Consider the following 21,745-nt stretch of genomic DNA (forward strand, 5'->3'; position numbering starts at 1 on the left):
GGGCCGTATACTTCCGTATATGCACATATTTTTCGCAGTGTTCCCCTTTCCTATACTAGCCTAGATATAACTTGCATTACTCTTTCAATTATCTTAAATGTTCCCAAAACATTCTCGACATATATTTATACCAACTGATTTTACTTACATCTTCAAATGCGTATGTTGAGTCAATGACCGGTTGAATTTTTCCTAGGCTGTAAAGCTGAAACAGTTTGTTCATAACAGTGCGGATGTACCCATCCTGGCCTTGCTGGAACGCCAAGTTCCGTAGCTGGAATCCGGATATTGTTTTGTTCTCGTCATAACATTTGATGGGACTAACTTTGTCTACTTGCCACCACTAAAATAAAGTAAATATATATAAACCTTCCTTACGAAGGAATGACCTGAAAATGTGGTTGTTTCAAATTTTAAATTCAAACACTAATACACTGGCTGAATGCCCGTGGGGACATGCACAATTTACATGTAGATGAATGAAAAAATGATCATTATATCTTTTTAAATATAACAATGTCCGTCTATCCATACCACTTATCCACTGTGCCGGCTACATTATATCTGCAGACTGCGTCAGGTCAAATTCAGCCAGACGTTAAGATGTTATATTTGATGTCAGTAAATTAAACAGTTACTAAATAAATCTGAGCTGACTGTGTCCAGTACAATATATGTCTTACATATTTCAACACAAACATGGAAAACATGAATGAAACTGAATGAAATAGCATTCTCGGGAATGACAATCAGTTTGGATAGAGAGTTATCAAATTCATTCACTGGAACCAGTAAGGCATTTCTCAAATGGTGGCCATATTTTCGTTGTGACAATGCATCATGTCACAATTTATTGAAGAGAAAAAACACTACAATTCATCTCAATCACCAGGCCCCATGTTCACAAAACATTTTTCGTTCTCAGCTGAGTTAGAGATTTAAATTTTAAATGCAGAATCTACCATACTTTAAAGATTAAAATCCATTTAAGATCGACTACGGAATAGTCATCTGAAACAGTAATTAACTTAACAGTTGATTTAGACATTTATGACAAATAAAGTTTCATAATCAAACTCAGCTGAGAATGAAATAGTTTTCTGGAATTGTATCAGTTATATACCTTAATATCTTCTTCCATTTTCTTAAAGACATTATATGACTATTTGCGAAAAAGCAGGCAATGTACACCTATTTAAAAGTACAGTATACACTTGTAAATCTTCTAATGCAACACTTTTCATTTTTGAATATAAAGTACCATATTCTCTGTGACCTCTTACATATATAAACGACTATTGCCCAGCAAAATATTCCCCTACTGGAAGGGGCAAAAATGGTTTTGTCCTTTTTCTGTGTAATGTATATTGCACTCCAAAAGAGGCCCAGAATTCAACTGGAAACTATAGATAACCTATAATTACATTCAGACATAAAAAATAACCACAATACCCAGATTCATCAAGGTTTAAGTCTTAAATCTTGACTTAGACTTTAAAATTCAAAATTTCAAATTGCAGTCACTTCCTTTGTAATAAATCTATATCACTGAAACCTTGTGTATGTTTTTGTTGGAGCAAATGCAATATTTGTGCCAAGTTTCATTCAATTCCATAAAAAATTTATAATGAAAATGTTTTCTTGAGTTGTTTGTATGAAGTTTCATTACAACTTGTGCTAATCTAAAAATTACAGAGCAAAGTTTCAGACTAAAACATTTGATGAATAAGGGTCCAGTAGACCCTTAAGACAGCAGCACCTGTCATTAAACAACAAACCCTAAGTTCCTAAAATATATGCCAGGATTTCAACATAAACTATAAACTACATATCAAAACCTGTCATGTTACAACAGAAATCCCTATAAATGCTACTGCTAGTTAGTTTTAAAAGTAAATTCAAGAAATAAAATCAAAGACAGTCTATATATATATTATAATCCCTTTAATTCAACAACCAAGGTTATTTTTCAAGTTCTGTTCACTAATTATACAAACAGAGGAAGCTAAATCTTGAATCACCAAACCTGCCCATGTTAACAGCAAAATTGTGATAAATACAAAAAGTTTTAGGCAAAGGGAAAGGAGAGTTTGAATTTCCTTACCGTTGTCCTCTGCAAAACAATTTCAAGTAAATTTAAATCATATGAGAGCTTTGGAACAGTTCTTCAAAACATTTGAACTAAAGGGGTTAAACCCCCTGGCTTATAATCCTATGATCCAATGGCTAATCAGCAGTACCTTGTTCTACCAATGTGACTGTAACAACCCATCAATCCCATCTACAAAGATTTCCCTTTCGAGAGGCAAAAATTGGTCTTTATTAACAGGTAGTCTTTATATCACACGTTAAAATACACTGTAAATGTAAAATGGGAAACAAAGTGGTCCTTAGAGCCAGGTTATCTCTGTTCAGAGGTGATCTTAAGCTCAGGTTTCTCTGTAATTTGAAATTAGACTCCACAGATTTAGTTTTCTTGTACAGACCATCAGCTACTTGACTTCTTTTAAAATTTGTATACAATGACATTTGCTGGTATACTAATTGTTCATTGGCTGATCTGATGGTGAAATAGGCCCTTATTTGACAAATTTCTTATCCCACACTCCCCTTAATATATGTTGTATATATATACAGAAGAATTTTAAGTGCAACAGACAGAATAAGCTTTATATTTTAAGAGATTCACAATATTTACACAATGTGTTACCATATTTAATATATGTATATCTTCAAAAGCATTTTTTTGCCAGATTATTATATGAAAAGAATTTTGCACACCCTGAATGCAATACTTTTAGGCTGGGTATGACATAAGGTTTGCAACCCCAAGTTATAAACTGAACATATAAACTTACATGAAAAGTAATCAACCCTTGCTAAATTTCTAAAATGAACTTGTCCATCTTCCAAGTTGGACAGTACCATTAACTGTTAAAGGGGGTGCTTACCAAAAAGATACTGACTGAATATGCAGGCTGATCATGATCTACACTGGTTGCAAAGGCAGAATCAGTCGTGTCCAGCATGGTAAAAGTTAGACTTTGGATTTAAACCTTAGTGATTTAAATATAAGGGTATATTTTTTCAACAGAAGTGATGTAACTTATTAATGCAACTTTACTTAGTTTCAATAAATTATCTGCTAACAATGGTGCAGTGAAATGTGCCGCAACTCTTCTAAGCACAGTTCCTATATTGAATTCATGAAGTGCCATAACTGACTAGAGTACATTTTGCTCAGTTTTGTTATTCAACATGTTTTGTTAAACTAGCTGCTTCAGTGTTGGATATTGACTAAGTTCTGTAAATCAGGGCATAACTTTATAACTAATAGAGCAGTTGAGTATTTTATGTGCTTTAATATACTGGCGACAAATCACAAAATGAGATATATTATTTCTTAAAGGTGGATAATCAGATTTTGGCCATGTAACAGATTTGTTCGAAACTTTAGCATCTGATCATTTACATTCATTTATGTTCACTTAACACTTAATACAAATTAGATTTTCACTGGAGGTATTTTTAAAATTTCATTTTCCTATCCTGATTGCCCAACCAAGATAGAGTTATTTTATCATAAGTATAAATTTGATAAACATATTTTGCCTAAGGAAATGTATAAATATTAGACATATTGTAATATATTTGTAAAATATTTGCATTAAAAATTATGTATTTAGATGGAATTCATTAGAAACGCAAGTTTGAAAAATTATTATTACCTCCCTTTGCCTATCTTGGTTGTGCAACCAAGATAGATTGGAAATAAAAGAATTCAGAAGCTACACACAGCTTTAAAACTTGCATTTTGGTTCAGATTGTTCAATAGTTGATATGTCTATCAAATGCAAATGTAAAAATAGACATTGTATCGAAATAAAAAGAAATACCCAGCTTTTTATATACTTTCATATTAAAGGGGAGTAATTACAAAATTTTATAAAAATAATAAAATATACATTTCAAATAGGAATCTAACTCTATGTAATCGGTCTTTTTGTTCCTTAAATAATTCTCTACCAGAATATACAAAAAGTAAAAAATGTCATTAAATGTTGATTAAAGGTGTAAGCTAGAATTCCCTGTGTATGAGATGGGTGAAAGTTTTCTCAGTAATAGAATTTCTTCTAATTTTGGATACTGAAGGACAATCATCTAAGAAACAAAAATATGCAATAAAAATTATAGGTTACCTGTACTGAAAGAGTTATATCTGCCCTTGAAAACAGCATTTCAAAGTTTGAAGGAATTCTGTTATTGGGAAAAATTTCGCCCCGAATTCTAGCGTACGTCTTTAAATTGTACCGTTATATTTAACCCTTAGCCTGCTGGCAGCAAGTGATTCTGCCTTTGCAACCAGTGCAGACCAAGATCAGCCTGCACATCTGTGCAGTCTGATCATGGTCTGCACTGTTTGCTATTCAGTCAGTAACTTAACTGACAGAGAGCTTTGTTAAAAGTGACAAACTGGTTTTAGTATTAAAACTGACTAAATGCTTCTAGCGTTTATGTTAACGCGGTGCTATTTTGTGTTAAAATTAACTCAGTCCTTTGTTAGTGTTAAAACTGACTAAAAATGCTTTCTAGGATTTAAACTGACCAATCCTGTCATGAGTAATTTTACAAAGTGAATGATAGTAAAATATGTACACTTACAAATTTATGGATATTGTTCTTCATAATTTTCTAAGATATACTATGTACATTATAGTGGTGCATCCAAGAACTTTATATATTGTTTAAATATTTGTCTTACCGACATATAAACCTGTATAAAGTTTCATACTGTACGTTTGACCATGCATTTTTGTCTGTATTTTTTAGTTATGTGTTAACTAGAATGTGTCTGTAGGACACAGGGTGTGCCCCGACTGGTACATTTGTCACAAATAAGGGGCAGTATTTCAAATGTTTGCAGTCTTTAGTGGGTATAGCCTCAACAAACATTGTATATAAAGGATTCATTATTCTAGGCCATATTCTTTTTGAGCTATGAGCATCACATGAAAAAACTAGATGACCACGGGCAACATGTCGAGCCCGCCAGCTGTCAAAAGGACCGGGATTTGCACATGACACTCCTTGTCTCATTGAGGCAAACATTTATGCCAAATAAAAAAGAGATTGCAAAAAGTTACAATATAAGTTATTTAAAGTAACAACAAAGGGACGTAAATCTTAAACAAAAACAAAAAAAAAAAAAAATTCTAAGTCCACGCAAAAATCCTCACCAGTAGAGATAGGTCAAAATACATCTGAAAAGTGGATGTAACATGCATGTTGTACTACAGAAAAGTGGTCTTGATTTTTCCTTACGACCAGTAATAAGAAAGTTACGAATATAAGCTATTTATAGTCTCAACAAAGGGAAGTAATTTAAGGATCTTGCACTCCATCTAATGATGATGAACAATTGTGCCAAGTTACATCAAAATCCCTCTATGCATCAAAAAGAAATGCTCCAGACAAAGTCATTCTTGTATCTGACTTTTGACCTCTAAGTGTGACCTTGACCTTAGATTTAGGGACCTGGTTCTTGCGCATGACACTCTGTCTCATGGTGTTGAACATTTGTGCCAAGTTACATCAAAATCCCTCCATGCATGAAGAAGAAATGCTCTGGACAAAGTTGTCATTCTTGTATCCTTTGACCTCTAAGTGTGACCTTGACGTTAGAGCTTGGGACCTAGTTCTCGCGCATGACACTCTGTCTTATGATGGTGAACAATTGTGCCAAGTTACATCAAAATCCCTACATGCATGAAGAAGAAATGCTCCAGACAAAGTCAAATTTTTGAATTTGACCTTTGACCTATAAGTGTGACCTTGACCTTTGAGACAGGAACCTGGGGTATGCGAATGACACTCCGTCTCAATGAGGTTAACATTCACACCAAATATAAACATGATTGCTCCATGCATGTCAAAGTTATGGTCCAGACAAACAAATTTGGATGGACGCACGGATGCACGCACATACACCCAACAGCCATTTGGACAACTATGTCTTCGCTTCCGCAAGCGGGCTTGACAAAAACCACTATTTTGGCTATTTCAAGGGCTGTAACTCTGTAATTCGTGCTAAAATCTCAAGAAGAATGCCAAGTGTGCAAGGTCACATCATGATAGACTCATGCAAGGTTCAATGAATAGACATCAAATACTTTTTATGCTAGGCATCTCACAAGAAGAAAATGTGCATTTTTGACAATTTCAGGGGCCATAACTCTGGAAATAGGGGGTGGAGCAAGACGAAAAATAGGAGGTGCTCAAGTTTATATCAAGATAAAGACTCATGCACGGTTTCATCAATTTATATGGAATACTTTTGAGCTATGAACATCACAAGGCGAAAATGTGCATTTTTGACTATTTCAGGGGCCATAACTCTGGAAATAGGGGGTGGAGCCAGATGAAAAATAGGAGGCGCTCAAGTTTATACCATGATAAAGACTCAAGCAAGGTTTCATCAATTTATATCAAATATTGTTTGAGCTAGGCGCGTCACAATTTTTTTCCAGACGGACGCACAGAGAAGACTGCATCTTAGGCCTCCTCCACTGAGTGGTGGGGGCACAATAACAGTTCACTGTTTACTAGCCTCTTTGATATCTTTCAGTATTTTAGCCTACCTGGCACTTATTGTGTAGCTTACAGGCTAACATTACACAATACACAATGTAGAATATGTTGCATCATTTTCATGTAATTCATTCATCCACCACTTCCTTGCATTTAATATAAATGACCTCATATTAGATCATAAATTAAACAAGATAATAAAAAAGAACAGAATACTTACAGATTTTGCAAAGCTAAAGAAGCTCTTGGTTTCACCAGTCACTATATTGGAAGAACCTAAAACAGAAAATAAAACATTATACTTGAATTTATCAGTGCCATGCTATAGTGTGACCTGGAGATTTGCCAAGTTTTCTTAAATTGGTGATACAAACACCTTTTGATCAAATTAAAATAAAAGTAGAAATGAGTATAAGAAGAAAATTCAGATATCAGCAGGTTATAACTGCTTAAGAACTTTTGCAACTTGTTCACAATATCTTCTTTTATAAATTTTTAAGAATTTAGCCCAGATTTTGAGATTTTTATCCACTAACACCATGATCAACATAAAAACATGTGACATTTCTTGTCTCAGTTCCAGCTGCAACATAACACATATCATTGGATGGTCTAAATTCAAAGTGACAAACTTGCGAAATTATTATTTCAGGGGAAGAAATAATTTTTTTTCTCAAAATGTTAAATACTGACTGCTCAAGGTGATTAGGGGATAAGGAGAATGCTTGAGTTACCCAAGATTACTTGATGCTCGAGAGACTGTTTCACTTTATAAAGAAGACTAAAACGCATGTCGGCAAACTGATGCATAAACAAGAGCTGTCACAGGAGACTGTGTGCTCGACTATTTCCCATGCTGGATAGTGAAATAGGGTACATTTGAGGAAGCTGGAGTTATCATTGGAGTGTTTAATGACTCAAAAGCGGATGAAGATATGGAAAAAGTGTGAGACAACTGAATTTATAACAACAGATTTCAAAACATTAACTATACATAAAAAGTACTGAATTCATGGGATATTCTGTAATAGTAATGTACCATCTGTCATATCATGTGGCCAAAAAACGTGGAACAAACTATTCTAAGTTCGAATCAAATCCATTTAGTAATAACTGAGATAAAGCAAGAGCATTCACAACTTTGACCTGAAATTCTAAGTAAAACTAGAAATGTGTCCATGGGACACAGATCCACTACATGACATTAAAATGACAATTTTTTCCTAGGTCAGGGGCCATAACTCCTACAATACTGAATGAATCCAGACGCAAAACCCCAGGTGCACAACTGCACATGCTGACCAACATTCCTGTAAACTTTGGTAACTCTAGGTCAAATACTTTTGGAGCTAAGCGCGACACAACATTAAAATGACAAATTTTTAACTAAGTCGGGGGCCATAACTCCTACACGACTCAATGAATCGGGACACAAAACCCCAGGTGCACAACTGCACATGCTGACCAACATTCCTGTAAACTTTGGTGACTCTAGGTCAAATACTTTTGGAGCATTGCGCGACACAACATTAAAATGACCAATTTTTTACTAAGTCAGGAGCCATAACTCCTACACCACTGGATGAATCCGGAGGTGAAACCCCAGGTGCACAACTACATATGCTGACCAACATTCCTGTAAAGTTTTGTGACTCTAGGTCAAACACTTTTGGAGCTAGGCACGACACAACACTAAAATGACCACTTTTTACAAAGTCAGGGGCCATAACTCCTACATGACTGAATGAATCCGGAAGCGAAACCCCAGGTGCATAACTACACATGCTGACCAACATTCCTCTGAAGTTTTGTGACTCTACATCAAACACTTTTGGAGCTAGGCACGACACAACACTAAAATGACCACTTTTTACAAAGTCAGGGGCCATAACTCCTACATGACTGAATGAATCTGGAAGCGAAACCCCAGGTGCACAACTACACATGCTGACCAACATTCATGTAAAGTTCTGTGACTCAACGTCAAATACTTTTGGAGCTAGGCGCGACAACATTCTCGGAAGGATGGATGGATGGACCAGGGCAAATCTATATGCCCCCCACAAAGTGGGGGCATAAAAAGGGGGCATATTCATAAAATATTGGTGTCAGAGTTATGGACCTTGTGTCATATGATGTACATGATGATGTGGAACAACTATTTTATGTCTGAATCAAGTCCATTTACTTCTAACAGAGATAGAATTAAAGTGCATCAAAACTTTAACCTGAAAGTAAGAAGAGGGGATAATTTATGACATACTGATATAAGAGTTATGACCCTTGTATCATATGATGTGGGTTATAATTAGGAATAGCTCTTTTTTACTGAAGCAAGTTCATTTAGTTATAACAATATTAAAGTGAAAGTACATCAAAACTTTAACCAAGGTGTGGACGCCGATGCCGGGGCAAGTAGGAGCTTGGTATAAGTGAGCTAAAACATTGACTGATCATTTCATAAAAGTACAATTACATCTCCAATTTGCTTACTCCAGCTAGAATTCAAGAGGCCAAAGTTGCATTAAATTGCTGATTTGCTTTTTACATTCTCTTCTTTCTACTCTAATGCATCATTTCATCTGTTGATCAAATTAAGCTTGTCGGATATGATTAGTGTTTTGTCATTTTCCAGAAATATGTTTTGCCTATTTCCTTAATACTGCATTAAAGTTGTTGATGCCAAAAAATGTAGGTTCAGCATTTTTGAATGGTGGCCAGTATCTGAGAAAAACATATTGCGATACCATATTTTAACATATCAAAACAATACAAAATGGTTTCATGCCTGAGGAGTAATTTCACGTGGGTGTAGCCCAAGTGAATTATACAGGCTACGTAAAACCGAGATATGTTAAAACATGGTTCTGCTATATATCATTTTGATTCTAATATGTTTTTTGTGTAAAGAAGTAGATAAAATAAGGAAGAAATATTTCCTGACACATGTATGCATAACTATCTTTTCATAGTGTTAAAATAACAGAAGTAACACATCCCTCAGAATAAAATATGAGTGCTGCTTAGAGACGTCTTGTGAGTTATTCTACATGCCTAATAATTAATTCAGAGTAATGTGCATTAAGTGTAACAGCATTCTGTTATATGAGCCACGCCATGTGAAAACCAACATAGTGCGTATGCGACCAGCATGGATCCAGACTAGCCTGCACATCTGCGCAGTCTGGTCAGGATCCACGCTGTTCGCTAGCGGTTTCTCTTGTTGCAATAGGCTTTGAAAGCAAACAGCATGGATCCTGACCAGACTGCGCTGATGCGCAGGCTGGTCTGGATCCATGCTGGTCGAAAATGCAGTATGTTGATTTTCAAATGGCGTGGCTCATATCATTTTGATTCTGAAACATCTTTTATACGAAATACCGTATCAAAATATAGTAACACTCCTTCTCAGTATTTTTATGACCCCAAATAATGTCTACATGATGTCAAATATCCGTGTTGTAACAGAAATGTGCATTGATCTTTCATGATATAATAATACTTAAACATATCTAAGCTATCAGAACAAGGACATTTTTTCCCCTATTGCTATGAACATACATACCATACAGGATATATTTTCCCATAGGTCTCAGCAGAGAAATGCCCTTATTAGTATCTTCACCACAGAGACAGTCTAAAACTATGTCCACTCCCGCAGGGGAAAGTCTGGAAAAGGTTAAACACAGAGACTGAAAGCTCAAAATAAAATACTACCTAGACAACTAAGATACAGGTTCACTTCAGAAGTCTTTCGGTTTGGGTTCAAATTTGGACTCCTCCATTTATATTTCTAACATAACATTTTGGTATGACATGTTTGGTAAAAGCACATTGACAATAAGCAAGAGTACCACTATTAAGCATAGTAAGCCCAAATGACTTGACCCTCCATTGTAAAAAAATATGCAAAATTATACAGTATAAGGGAAATATATTCCATTTAACAAAGTCTACCAGAACCTAAATCAAGCCAGATCTGTAGATCTTTTTACTGATTGTAACTTCTTTTGGTTAATGTGAGAGACATGTCATACAGACAGAAAAAACAAGACTATTGTCCAACAATAAAAATTCCCTACCTGAAACAGCATTTGTCATACCTATTACCCATTGTCATACCTCATACCTGTCACCCATTGTCATACCTCATACCTGTTACCCATTGTCATACCTCATACCTATTACCCATTGTCATACCTCATACCTGTCACCCATTGTCATACCTCATACCTGTTACCCATTGTCATACCTCATACCTGTCACCCATTGTCATACCTCATACCTGTTACCCATAATCATACCTCATACCTGTTACCCATTGTCATACCTCATACTTGTTACCCATTGTCATACCTCATACCTGTTACCCATTGTCATACCTCATACCTGTTACCCATTTGTCACACCTCATACCTGTAACCCATTTGTCACACCTCATACCTGTTACCCATTTGTCACACCTCATACCTGTCACCCATTGTCACACTTCATACCTGTTACCTATTGTTATACCTCATACCTGCTACCCATTTGTCATACCTCATACCTGTTACCCATTTGTCACACTTCGTACCTGTTACCCATTGTCATACCTCATACCTGTTACCCATTTGTCATACCTGTTACCACAGGAAACCAGATCCTTTATGTTGAAACTTAGCTGAAGGACCTACATAATCTACAAATAACCCAATATCTTTAAGCCAGGTTTACTTTTAAAGTTAATGCAAGACCTATCATATTGTGACTGACTGATGGAAAGACAGATTGGCAAACAGATGGACAACGGGTCAAAATACAATAATCAGTATAATCTAAATACTGATTTCTTTCTATGTCCCAGGTTTCATGAAAAAATAACTTTAGGGCAGAATCCATTATTTATGACATGCCTAGGGATAGACTAATGGACGAAAGGATGGAAAGAGAAAGTGAAAGATGGCATGGCTGTTCTAAACATTATCTTCTATTTATGTATTGAATTAAAAAATCTACTGATCACACAATCTTTCTCAAGAAAATTCATGCTTGGCAAAAAAGAAGTATGGAAAATAACTAGGTCAAAATTTCATACAAAATGTCACCCACCCAGAACCAAAGTTGATCATCAATACACAACTTCTCATCAGAAATCAGCTATATATCTGCACTCATGAGTGATGAATGAGGAATAGACATTAAACCATCATAACTGCCTGATTTTTCAAGCAGGTATATTAGGGTCTTGTCCTTTAAAGTCACTCTAGAGTCTTAAATTATATCAGTATATGCCTGAGATACATTTTACCACATCTTTACCAATTTACACAGAATTAATCTGAATTTTATCCACTTTTAATTCAAATTAATATAAAGATTAACTCATTTTCAATGAACTGCTACATTTGTTTTATTTAATCTGAGATATGACAGTCTTTCATTTCACCCTCGAAATCATTTCTTATTTCTTTGTTTGGGTTGAACACTGTTTTTCTGCAGTATTTCAGTTAAGTAATGGTGGGCAGTTAACCTTACCAATGTTCCTAGATTCTGTACCATTACAAGCCTGTTCTCCGCAAGTAACTGCCAACTTCTCCACATGAATCAGAGGTAGAGGACAATTGATCTGACACAAAGCCTTTTATCAAATCATTAAGGAGAACATATGCCTTGCCCGGGAATCAAACTCATGACCCGCAATCCATCGGATAGAACTGCGCTTCTAATATGCTTATATTTTGCTCAATTTTGTCTATATTCTATCACAAAACAGTAATTGGTAAACTCACTTTCTCACTTCCTGGCAGTAGTCAGAAGTTCTATTAAACACACTGGTGACATTGCCTTTCACTGCCTCATGTTTGTGTGCAGATGCTGTGCCATACAGGGTCACATCCTCAACAGTCTTACACAACTGCCCTATTGCGTGACCCTGAAATGGTAAAAAACAATAAAGTGCATACAGCTCTGGTTATAACCAGCCCCTATCTAGTGTAAAAGATCAAAATGAAACAGTAGCACCACTGATATTATAGGTCATTATTGAGCTGAATCTGAAAAGCACACAGACGGTCAGATGACTACAATCATCACATAGTACATCCATCTGATCACTTTTAATGACAGTGATCTTCACCTTTGACATAGAAACCTCAAAAGCAATAGGGATCTTTTTCCAGTGGTATCTATAGACACTGTATACAGTTTGAAAGCTGTGGATATCACATTTTCTAACTCTTGGGTCCAGAAACAAAAAACAAAAGATGGACAGACAATGCTATACAAAATGTATGTCTGCTTTTGTCTTAAGTAATGTATAAAAATAACACAAAACTACAGACAGGCACCCTTAAGCCATTTTTCAACAAATGCATTGGGGACCTCCGTGGGCCTCCAGTGGACAGACTTGATGACTTTAAATGACTTGTTCATCACATCTGTGAGTTCGAGATCTACTCAGGTAGGCAGTTCTATCTAGGTGCCTGCCCATTCCTGAAATATTGTCCTGAGAGGTATTCCGCAACTCTTCAAGCTGGAAGGTTGCAATATTTCCTTTACTGTGTTGGCTTCACTCAAACATTGACTCAACAAAACAAATACCAACTGAATTTCTTAAAAACATGTTATTTTTTACTCACCACACCTCCTACAATGTTGTGTGAAAACATTACACAAAACTACAGACTGGCACCCTTAAGCCATTTTTCAACAAATGCATAGGGGACCTCCGGGGGCCACAAGTGGACAGACTTGATGACTTTAAATGACTTGTTCATCACATCTGTGAGTTCGAGATCTACTCAGGTAGGCAGTTCTATCTAGGTGCTTGCCCATTCCTGAAATACTGTCCTGAGAGGTATTCCACAACTCTTCAAGCTGGAAGGTCGCAATATTTCCTTTACCGTGTTGGCTCCACTCAAACATTGACTCAACAAAACAAACAAATACCACCTGAATTTCTTAAAAACATTTTATTTTTAACTCACCACACCTCCTCCAATGTTGTGTGAAAACACGCTCATTCCCTTTTGAAGGTTACCAATATCAAACAACATGATATAGGCAGTCAGGTAGTTCATTGGAAGTGCAGCCCCATCGTGGTAGCTCATGTTTGATGGCATCTTGTACACAAATTTTGCTGGAACCGTCACCACCTCACTCCATGCTCCGTAGTCAGTGAAAGCAATCACTCGGTCATTCACCTTGATAAATAAAAAAGTGAATTTAACTTGCTTACGAAATACTGATCAGAAATCAACATACTAGAAGATATGCCTATGTGTTTGCCAAGGTGTATCAGTGAAGAATGTCTGTGTGAAAGTATGTATGTAATCTAACAAATAATATATAAAACAAGAACTGTTCGTAAAACTCAATTTTATCACTACTTGCTAATTCAACATAATTCTGTTAAATTCACGGGAGAATTATCAGCCTGAGGGTTTGTGTCTGCTGGCTCCCTATTGTATTATCTGAATCACTGTCCCAGCTTTAATATATTATTTTCACTACAAATTACAAATAACTGCTTCAAGAAATAATTACATATACATTTATTTTTGCACAGCTTGTAGTGTCAACTTAATGCCTATTTCATTATGGCAAATGGAATTTGATTTGTGCAAAAAAACAGAAGCATTTGAAGCAGTTGCGGGACTATGTACAACAATTATTTTAAATGTTAACAGAATTCTGTTTAATGTGGATATATTGTAGGAGCCTCTCATACATTTAATATGATAATATCAACAAGAGCTGATGGAGGACAGCAATGCTCAACTATTCAACGGTCTTGTCCAGATGTCAGATCCTGACAGTGAACAAGTGTTTATAATTTCAATCCAATCCCATTAGTGGGTACTGAGATACCAGCTTACATATAAAACCTTAACCAAAAATTTCTAAGTTGAAAAAAGGGCATAATTTTATAAACAAGAGGGTCATGATGACCCTGTATCGCTCACCTGAGTAATATGAGCTACATGTTTCAAATGTCAAACTGATGATAAAATATTAAGAAAGTCAGTAGGTCACATTCATGGTCAATGAAATACAGTTTTACGATTTGTGTGCAAAACTGTGTATGTCATCAAAATTTCAAGGCTGTATCTTAAGAAACAAGAAAGTAGGTCAGTAGGTCCAGGTCACAGTCAAGTGACATCATATTACTTGGGGTCATCAGGTAATTATAATTAAACAGTCTTGGAAATAGGATCAGATGATTTTTTAAGTATTTTTCCTACATAACTCACATAATAACTAAGTGACCCCAGGGCGGGGCCTCTTTTAACCCCTGGGGCATAATTTGATAGAGGACTACTAGACAACGCATCACACCAAATATCAAAAGCCTAGGTCATATGGTTTCAGACAAGAAGATTTTTAAAGCTTTTTCCTATACAAGTCTATATAAAACTCGGGACCCCCAGGGCAGGGCCTCTTTTCACCCAAGGCGTACAATTTGAACAATTTTGGTTGAGGACCATAAGAAAATGCTACAAACCAAATATCAAAGGTCTAAGTGTTGTGGTTTCAGACAAGAAGATTTTTAAACTTTTTTTCTTATATAAGTCTATGTAAAACTTGGGACCCCCGGGGCGGGGCCATATTTGACCCTAGGGAGGTAATTTGAACAATCTTGGTAGAGCACCACTAGATCATGCTACATACCAAATATCAAAGCCATAGGCCATGTGGTTTTGTACAAGAAGATTTTCAAAGTTTTCCATATGTAAGTCTATATAAACCATGTGACCCCCCGGGCGGGGCCATATTTGACCCTAGGGGGATAATTTGAATAATTTTGGTAGAGAATCACTAGATGATACTACACACCAGATATCAAAGCCCTAGGCCCTGTGGTTTTGGACAAGAAGATTTTTAAAGTTTTTCCTTTCGGTTGACATGGTGTTCGGTTGCCATGGCAACCAGAGTTCTGCATGGAATTCAATTCTTTGAATAATTTTGAAAGGGGGCAACCCAAGAATCATTCCTGTGAAGTTTGGTGTAATTCTGCCCAGTGCTTTTCAAGAAGAAGATTTTTTTAGAAATTGTTGACGGACGACGGACGATGCACGACTGACGACGGACATCAAGCGGTCACAATAGCTCACCTTGTCACTTCGTGACAGGTGAGCTAAAAAGCAAAATAGAGTTATGGAACCTGTGCCAAGTAAGTCAGTTTAAAACATTAAATAATTGTTTTGGTTGACATAAAGTCAGGCAATTGTGAATTTTAGTAAGGAAAATGTCAGGCAAATTGAGACATTAGGTCAAGCAACTATGTCATAAAAGTCAAATGTGACAATTTGTCAGCCAATTATGACATCAGGTCAGGCAACTGTGTCATAAGGAAAGTCAAATGTGACAATTTGTCAGGCAATTGTTACTACACATCAGGCAACTGTGACTTTAGGTCAAATAATGTGACTAAAGGTCACACAGATTTTAATGTAATCTGACAACTGTAAGATTAGGTTAGACAAGTATGACTCTGCTTCAGGCAATTGTGTCATTAGGTCATACAATTGTGCCTTTATGTCATGCAATGTGATTTAGGCCAGACAATTATTACTTTGTGTCAGGCAACAGTGCATTTAGGTTATATGACTGTAATATTAGAGTAGATAGCTCTAAATTTATATAAGGCAATTGTGAAGATAGCTTGCGCAATTATGATTTTAGGCCAAAAGGTCAGGCAAAATGTCATTGTAAGCTAGACAACTGCAACAAAAGGTAAGGCAAATGTGACGGGGTGATGCAACTGTGACTTTAGGTCATAAGGTCAGGCAAGTTTGTAACATTTGGTGAGGCAGCTGAAACTTTAGGCCAGGCATTTGTGATATTTGGTCAGTCAATTTTGCCTATTAGGCCAGACAATGCCATTGTAGGTCAGACCACTGTGACACCAGGTAAGGCAAATGATAAAAGGTATAGTAAATTCCACAAGGGGAAGCAAACCTGATATAAGGTAAGGCAAATGTGACATAAGGTGAGGCATTTTGGCATAAGGTGAGGCGAGCCTGGCAAGGTGAGGCAAATGTGATATAAGGTTAGGCAAACCTTACATAAGGTGAGGCAAATTTGACACAAGGTGAGGCAAACCTTACATAAGGTGTGACAAATGTGACACAAGGCGAGGCAAACCTTACATAAGGTGTGACAAATGTGACACAAGGTGAGGCAAACCTTACATAAGGTGAGACAAATGTGACACAAGGTGAGGCAAACCTTACATAAGGTGAGACAAATGTGACACAAGGTGAGGCAAGCCTGACATATTTGCCTCACAATATCAGGCAATTTGAAAGCAATCCTGACAAAAGGTGAGGAAATGTGACATAAGGTGAGGCAAACCTGAAATGAGGTGAAGCAAATGTGACACAAGGTGAGGCAAACCTTACATAAGGTGAGGCAAATGTGACATAAGGTGAGGCAAGCCTGACATATTAGCCTCACAATATCAGGCAATTTGAAAGCAATTCTGACAAAAGGTGAGGGAATGTGACATAAGGTGAGGCAAACCTGAAATGAGGTGAAGCAAATGTGACACAAGGTGAGACAAGTCTGACATAAGGTGAGGCAAATGTGACACAAGATGAGGCAAGCCTTACATAAGGTGAGGCAAATGTTACATCAGGCAAAGCAATCCTGACAAAAGGTGCAATGTGACATAAGGTGAGGCAAACCTGAAATAAGGTGAAGCAAATGTGACACAATGTGAGACAAGTCTGACATAAGGTGAGCCAAATGTGACACAAGGTGAGGCAAGCCTTACATAAGGTGAGGCAAATGTTACATCAGGCAAAGCAATCCTGACAAAAGGTGAGGCAATGTGACATAAGGTGAGGCAAACCTGAAATAAGGTGAAGCAAATGTGACACAAGGTGAGACAAGTCTGACATAAGGTGAGCCAAATGTGACACAAGGTGAGGCAAGCCTTACATAAGGTGAGGCAAATGTGACACAAGGTGAGACAAGTCTGACATAAGGTGAGGCAAATGTGACATCAGGTAAAGCAATCCTGACAAGAGGTGAGGCAATACCTGAAATAAGGTGAAGCAAATGTGACACAAGGTGAGGCAAACCTTACATAAGGTGAGGCAAATGTGACATCAGGTAAAGCAATCCTGACAAGAGGTGAGGCAATACCTGAAATAAGGTGAAGCAAATGTGACACAAGGTGAGACAAGCCTGACATAAGGTGAGGCAAATGTGACACAAGGTGAGGCAAGCTTTACATAAGGTGAGGCAAATATGACATAAGGTGAGGCAAATCTGATGAAAGGTGAGACAAATGTGACATAAGGTGAGGTAAGCATGACATAAGGAGAGGCAAATCTGACATAAGGTAAGGCAAATCTGACAAAAGGTGAGGCAAATGTGACAAGGTGGAACACCTGAGACATTAGGTCAGCCAAATTTGTCAGCTTATGCAACTTTCACAAGCAGTCACCACTTCTCATTAACCAGAATAAATACTCTACTTCTTATATTTATTACACATTCCTAAGGCCTTTACAGGTAACAGATGTAGTGTGGCATAAAAATCCGAAATAACTTTATTATGAAGTACTGAAAATGCAACATGTTGTTGCATTTAGTTAGTTATCCTATATAATTTCCCCATTTCCTCTACGAGTATAAAAAAGGACAAATATAATCTTAACAAAATACTAGATCCTAAAGCTACTAGGACATTTATAATCAATGATATGACAATGAGTAGGTAGAAAGCAATTAACTTATTTGTAATACAATATCAAAATCCATCTGCCAGTTGTGAAAAAATTTGATGACATTCTACAAGTATGTGGGAAGTCTGGCAGGATGACTGACATTTAGCATTGTATAATTTCTATACTATTTCCTGATCAAACAAAAGTCTGCTTAATCGAGGCAAATGAGACAGAAAATGGAAACTGTGCGTTCAAATCTTAGATTTATACAAAATTTCAATGTAACTTACAGCAATTCCTTCCGTGTTTTCACCAACAGCTTCCACATCCCCAGAACACTCAAACCCGATGGTCAATGGAGTCTTTGGAGGGTGCTGTTCCAACACTCCTTGCCGCACCATCAAGTCAACAAAGTTCAATCCACTGAAAATACAACAAACTCCGAAACTGTCTAATTCTGCTAGCAATGAAACAAAAGCAGGTATTTTATCAGACCATAAATTCTTGGATTTCACATGAATGGGAATTTCTATTAACAAGAGATCACAGAGTGATCTTGGCGCCCACCAATGTGCCATTTTTGAGTGTTCCAAATTTCAAGACTTATTGACTACCTCAAGGTCAAATTTCATTTCCGTACACAACACTGTGCATGTGGTCTAAATTCGAAAGCTGTAGCTTGAGAAATGTGAAAGCAGGTCACTAGGTCAATGTCAAGGTCAAAGTTTGTTTTGGTACACAATCCTATGCATGTGGTCCAAATTTGAAGCCTGTAGCTACAGAAATGTGAAAGTAGGTCACTAGGTCAATCTTAAGGTCAAAGTTCATTTCGGTATATAAAACTATGCAAGTGGTCCAAATTTGAAGGCTGTAGCTTGAGAAATGTAAAAGTAGGTCACTAGGTCAAAATCAAGGTCAAATTCTATTTCGGAATACAAAACTATGCATGTGGTCCAAATTTGAAGCCTGTACCTTCAAAAATGTGAAAGTAGGTCACTAGGTCAATGTAAAGGTCAAAGTTCATTTCGGTACACAAAACTATGCATGTGGTCCAAATCTGAAGGCTTAAGCTTGAGAAATGTAAAAGTAGGTCACCAGGTCAAAATCAAGGTCAAATTTTATTTCGGAACACAAAACTATGCATGTGGTCCAAATTTGAAGCCTGTACTTTAAAAATGTGAAAGTAGGTCACTAGGTCAATGTAAAGGTCAAAGTTCATTTCGGTACACAAAACTATGCATGTGGTCCAAATTTGAAGGCTGTAGCTTGAGAAATGTAAAAGTAGGTCACTAGGTCAAAATCATCGTCAAATTTTATTTCGGAATACAAAACTATGCATGTGGTCCAAATTTGAAGCCTGTACTTTAAAAATGTGAAAGTAGGTCACTAGGTCAATGTGAAGGTCAAAGTTTTTTTCGGTACACAAAACTATGCATGTGGTCCAAATATGAAGGCTGTAGCTTGAGAAATGTGGAAGTAGGTCACTAGGTCAAAATCAATGTCAAATTTCATTCTGAAACATGGAACTATGCATATGGTCCAAATTTGACACCTGTACCTTCAAAAATGCGAAAGTAGGTCACTAGGTCAAAATCAAGGTCAAAGATTTTTTCCAGTGCACAAAACTATGCATGTGGTCCAAATCTGAAGGCTGTAGCTACATATGTGAAAGTAGGTCACTAGGTCAAAATCAAGGTCAACTCATGTCAAGGTTCATCTTGCCACTCAAGAATATACATGTTGTCCAAATTTGAAGGCTGTAGCTACAGAAATGTGAAAGTAGGTCTCTAGGTCAAAATCAAGGTCAACTCATGTCAAGGTTCATCTTGCCACTCAAAAATATACATGTGGTCCAAATTTGAATGTTGTAGTTATTGACAAGAACATTTTAAAAGCTTTCCCTACATAAGTCTATATGAACCATGTGACCCCTGGGGCGGGGCCATTTTTGACCCTAGGGCGATAATTTGAACAAACTTGGTAGAGAACCACTAGATGATGCTACATTACAAGTATCAAAGCCTTAGGCTTTGTGGTTTGGACAAGAAGATTTTCAAAGTTTTTCCTTATGTAAGTCTATGTAAACCATGACCCCCAGGGCGGGGCCATATTTGACCCTAGGGGTATAATATGAACAATCTTAGTTGAAGACCACTAGATGATGTCACATACAAAATATCAACGCTCTAGGCCCTGTGGTTTTGGACAAGGGGTTATTCAAAGTTTTTCCCTATATAAGTCATTATAAACTATGTGACCCCCAGGGCGGGGCCATATTTGACCCCAGAGAAATAATTTGAATCATCTTGGTAGAGGACCACTAGATGATGCTTCAAACCAAATATCAAAGCCCTAGGCTCTGTGGTTTTGTATAAGAAGGTTTTCAAAGTTTTTCCCTATATAAATCTATGTAAAATATAGAAAAAACAAAGGGCCATAACTCACTCATAAATTGTTGAACCAGTCTGATTTTCAGGGGGACATAACTAGGGTATCAATACATCATTCTGACAAAGTTTGGTCAAAATCCCCCCAGTAGTTTCTGAGGAGATGCGATAACGAGAAATTGTTAACGGACGGACGGACGGACGGAATGACGGACGGATGGACCACGGATGCAGAGTGATTTTAATAGCCCACCATCTCATGATGGTGGGCTAAAAATAGTCCTGCATGAAAATGAATGATTTTACACGGGTATCAATGCAACTGTAGTCCTATAAGTAGAATGAATTTATCTCTTACCTTGCTAAATTTCTATAATGAACTTGTCCGTCTTTCAATTTGGACAGTACTATTAACTGTTAAAGGGGTGCATACCAAAAAGATACTGAATGGCAAACAGTGCAGATCTTGATCAGACTGCACAGATGTGCAGGCTGATCATGACCTACACTGGTCGCAAAGGCAGAGTCAATCGTATCCAGCATGATAAGGGTTAAAGGGAAGCAACTTAAACATTCTTTGCATGATCTAAATAATTCAACACTGTAAACCTGTGTAGCCTTGGCAACATCACAAGGAAGCCTCAGATTCTTTAATGTACAGTGACTACTGATTTGGAAGGGTGTTTTTTTTCTAAATAATTTCTTACATTAAGAGTGAAGAACATTTTTTCACGAAACTGTTAAACAACTTAGTTGAATACTGAATATGAACAAATAAATGACGATATTTAGCCTTTAGCCTGCTGGCGGCGAATATTTCTGCCTTTGCGACCAGTACAGACCAAGATCAGCCTGCACATCCGTGCAGTCTGATCATGGTCTGCACTATTCGCTGTTCAGTCAGTGAATTTTTAGCAAACATCCCTTCAAATAATAAATGGTATTGCTCAAATTGAATAATGGACCAGTCCATTTTAGAAATTTAGCAGGGTATGGGTTAGAATGGTTCTGCATGTTTCTAATAAACCTTGAAGTGAGGGCGTAATGTCATTTATCTGGAAAACCTAGAAAATCTTAAAATATGAAAAGTTTCAGTTAAAAATCTACATT

The 21,745-nt window shown here is 36.8% G+C and overlaps 1 protein-coding gene across 1 annotated transcript in view; it reads right to left on the bottom strand.

The window, feature by feature from the left end:
• LOC123549318 (synaptic vesicle membrane protein VAT-1 homolog-like) overlaps window positions 1–18,757 on the bottom strand; it is a 28,403-nt gene extending 9,646 nt beyond the window's left edge. The window contains exons 1-6 of the mRNA XM_053545481.1: window positions 18,539–18,757; window positions 13,557–13,772; window positions 12,360–12,502; window positions 10,154–10,257; window positions 6,809–6,864; window positions 149–343 (exon numbers count right to left, since the gene is read on the bottom strand). Of these exons, the coding sequence (XP_053401456.1) occupies window positions 149–343; window positions 6,809–6,864; window positions 10,154–10,257; window positions 12,360–12,502; window positions 13,557–13,772; window positions 18,539–18,649 (825 nt within the window). The 5' untranslated portion in view covers window positions 18,650–18,757. The remainder of the gene's footprint in view (window positions 1–148; window positions 344–6,808; window positions 6,865–10,153; window positions 10,258–12,359; window positions 12,503–13,556; window positions 13,773–18,538) is intronic.
• Between the last annotated feature and the right edge of the window lie 2,988 nt (window positions 18,758–21,745).

This window comes from Mercenaria mercenaria, chromosome 6, assembly GCF_021730395.1.
Source record: "Mercenaria mercenaria strain notata chromosome 6, MADL_Memer_1, whole genome shotgun sequence".
Lineage (NCBI taxonomy): Eukaryota > Metazoa > Mollusca > Bivalvia > Venerida > Veneridae > Mercenaria > Mercenaria mercenaria.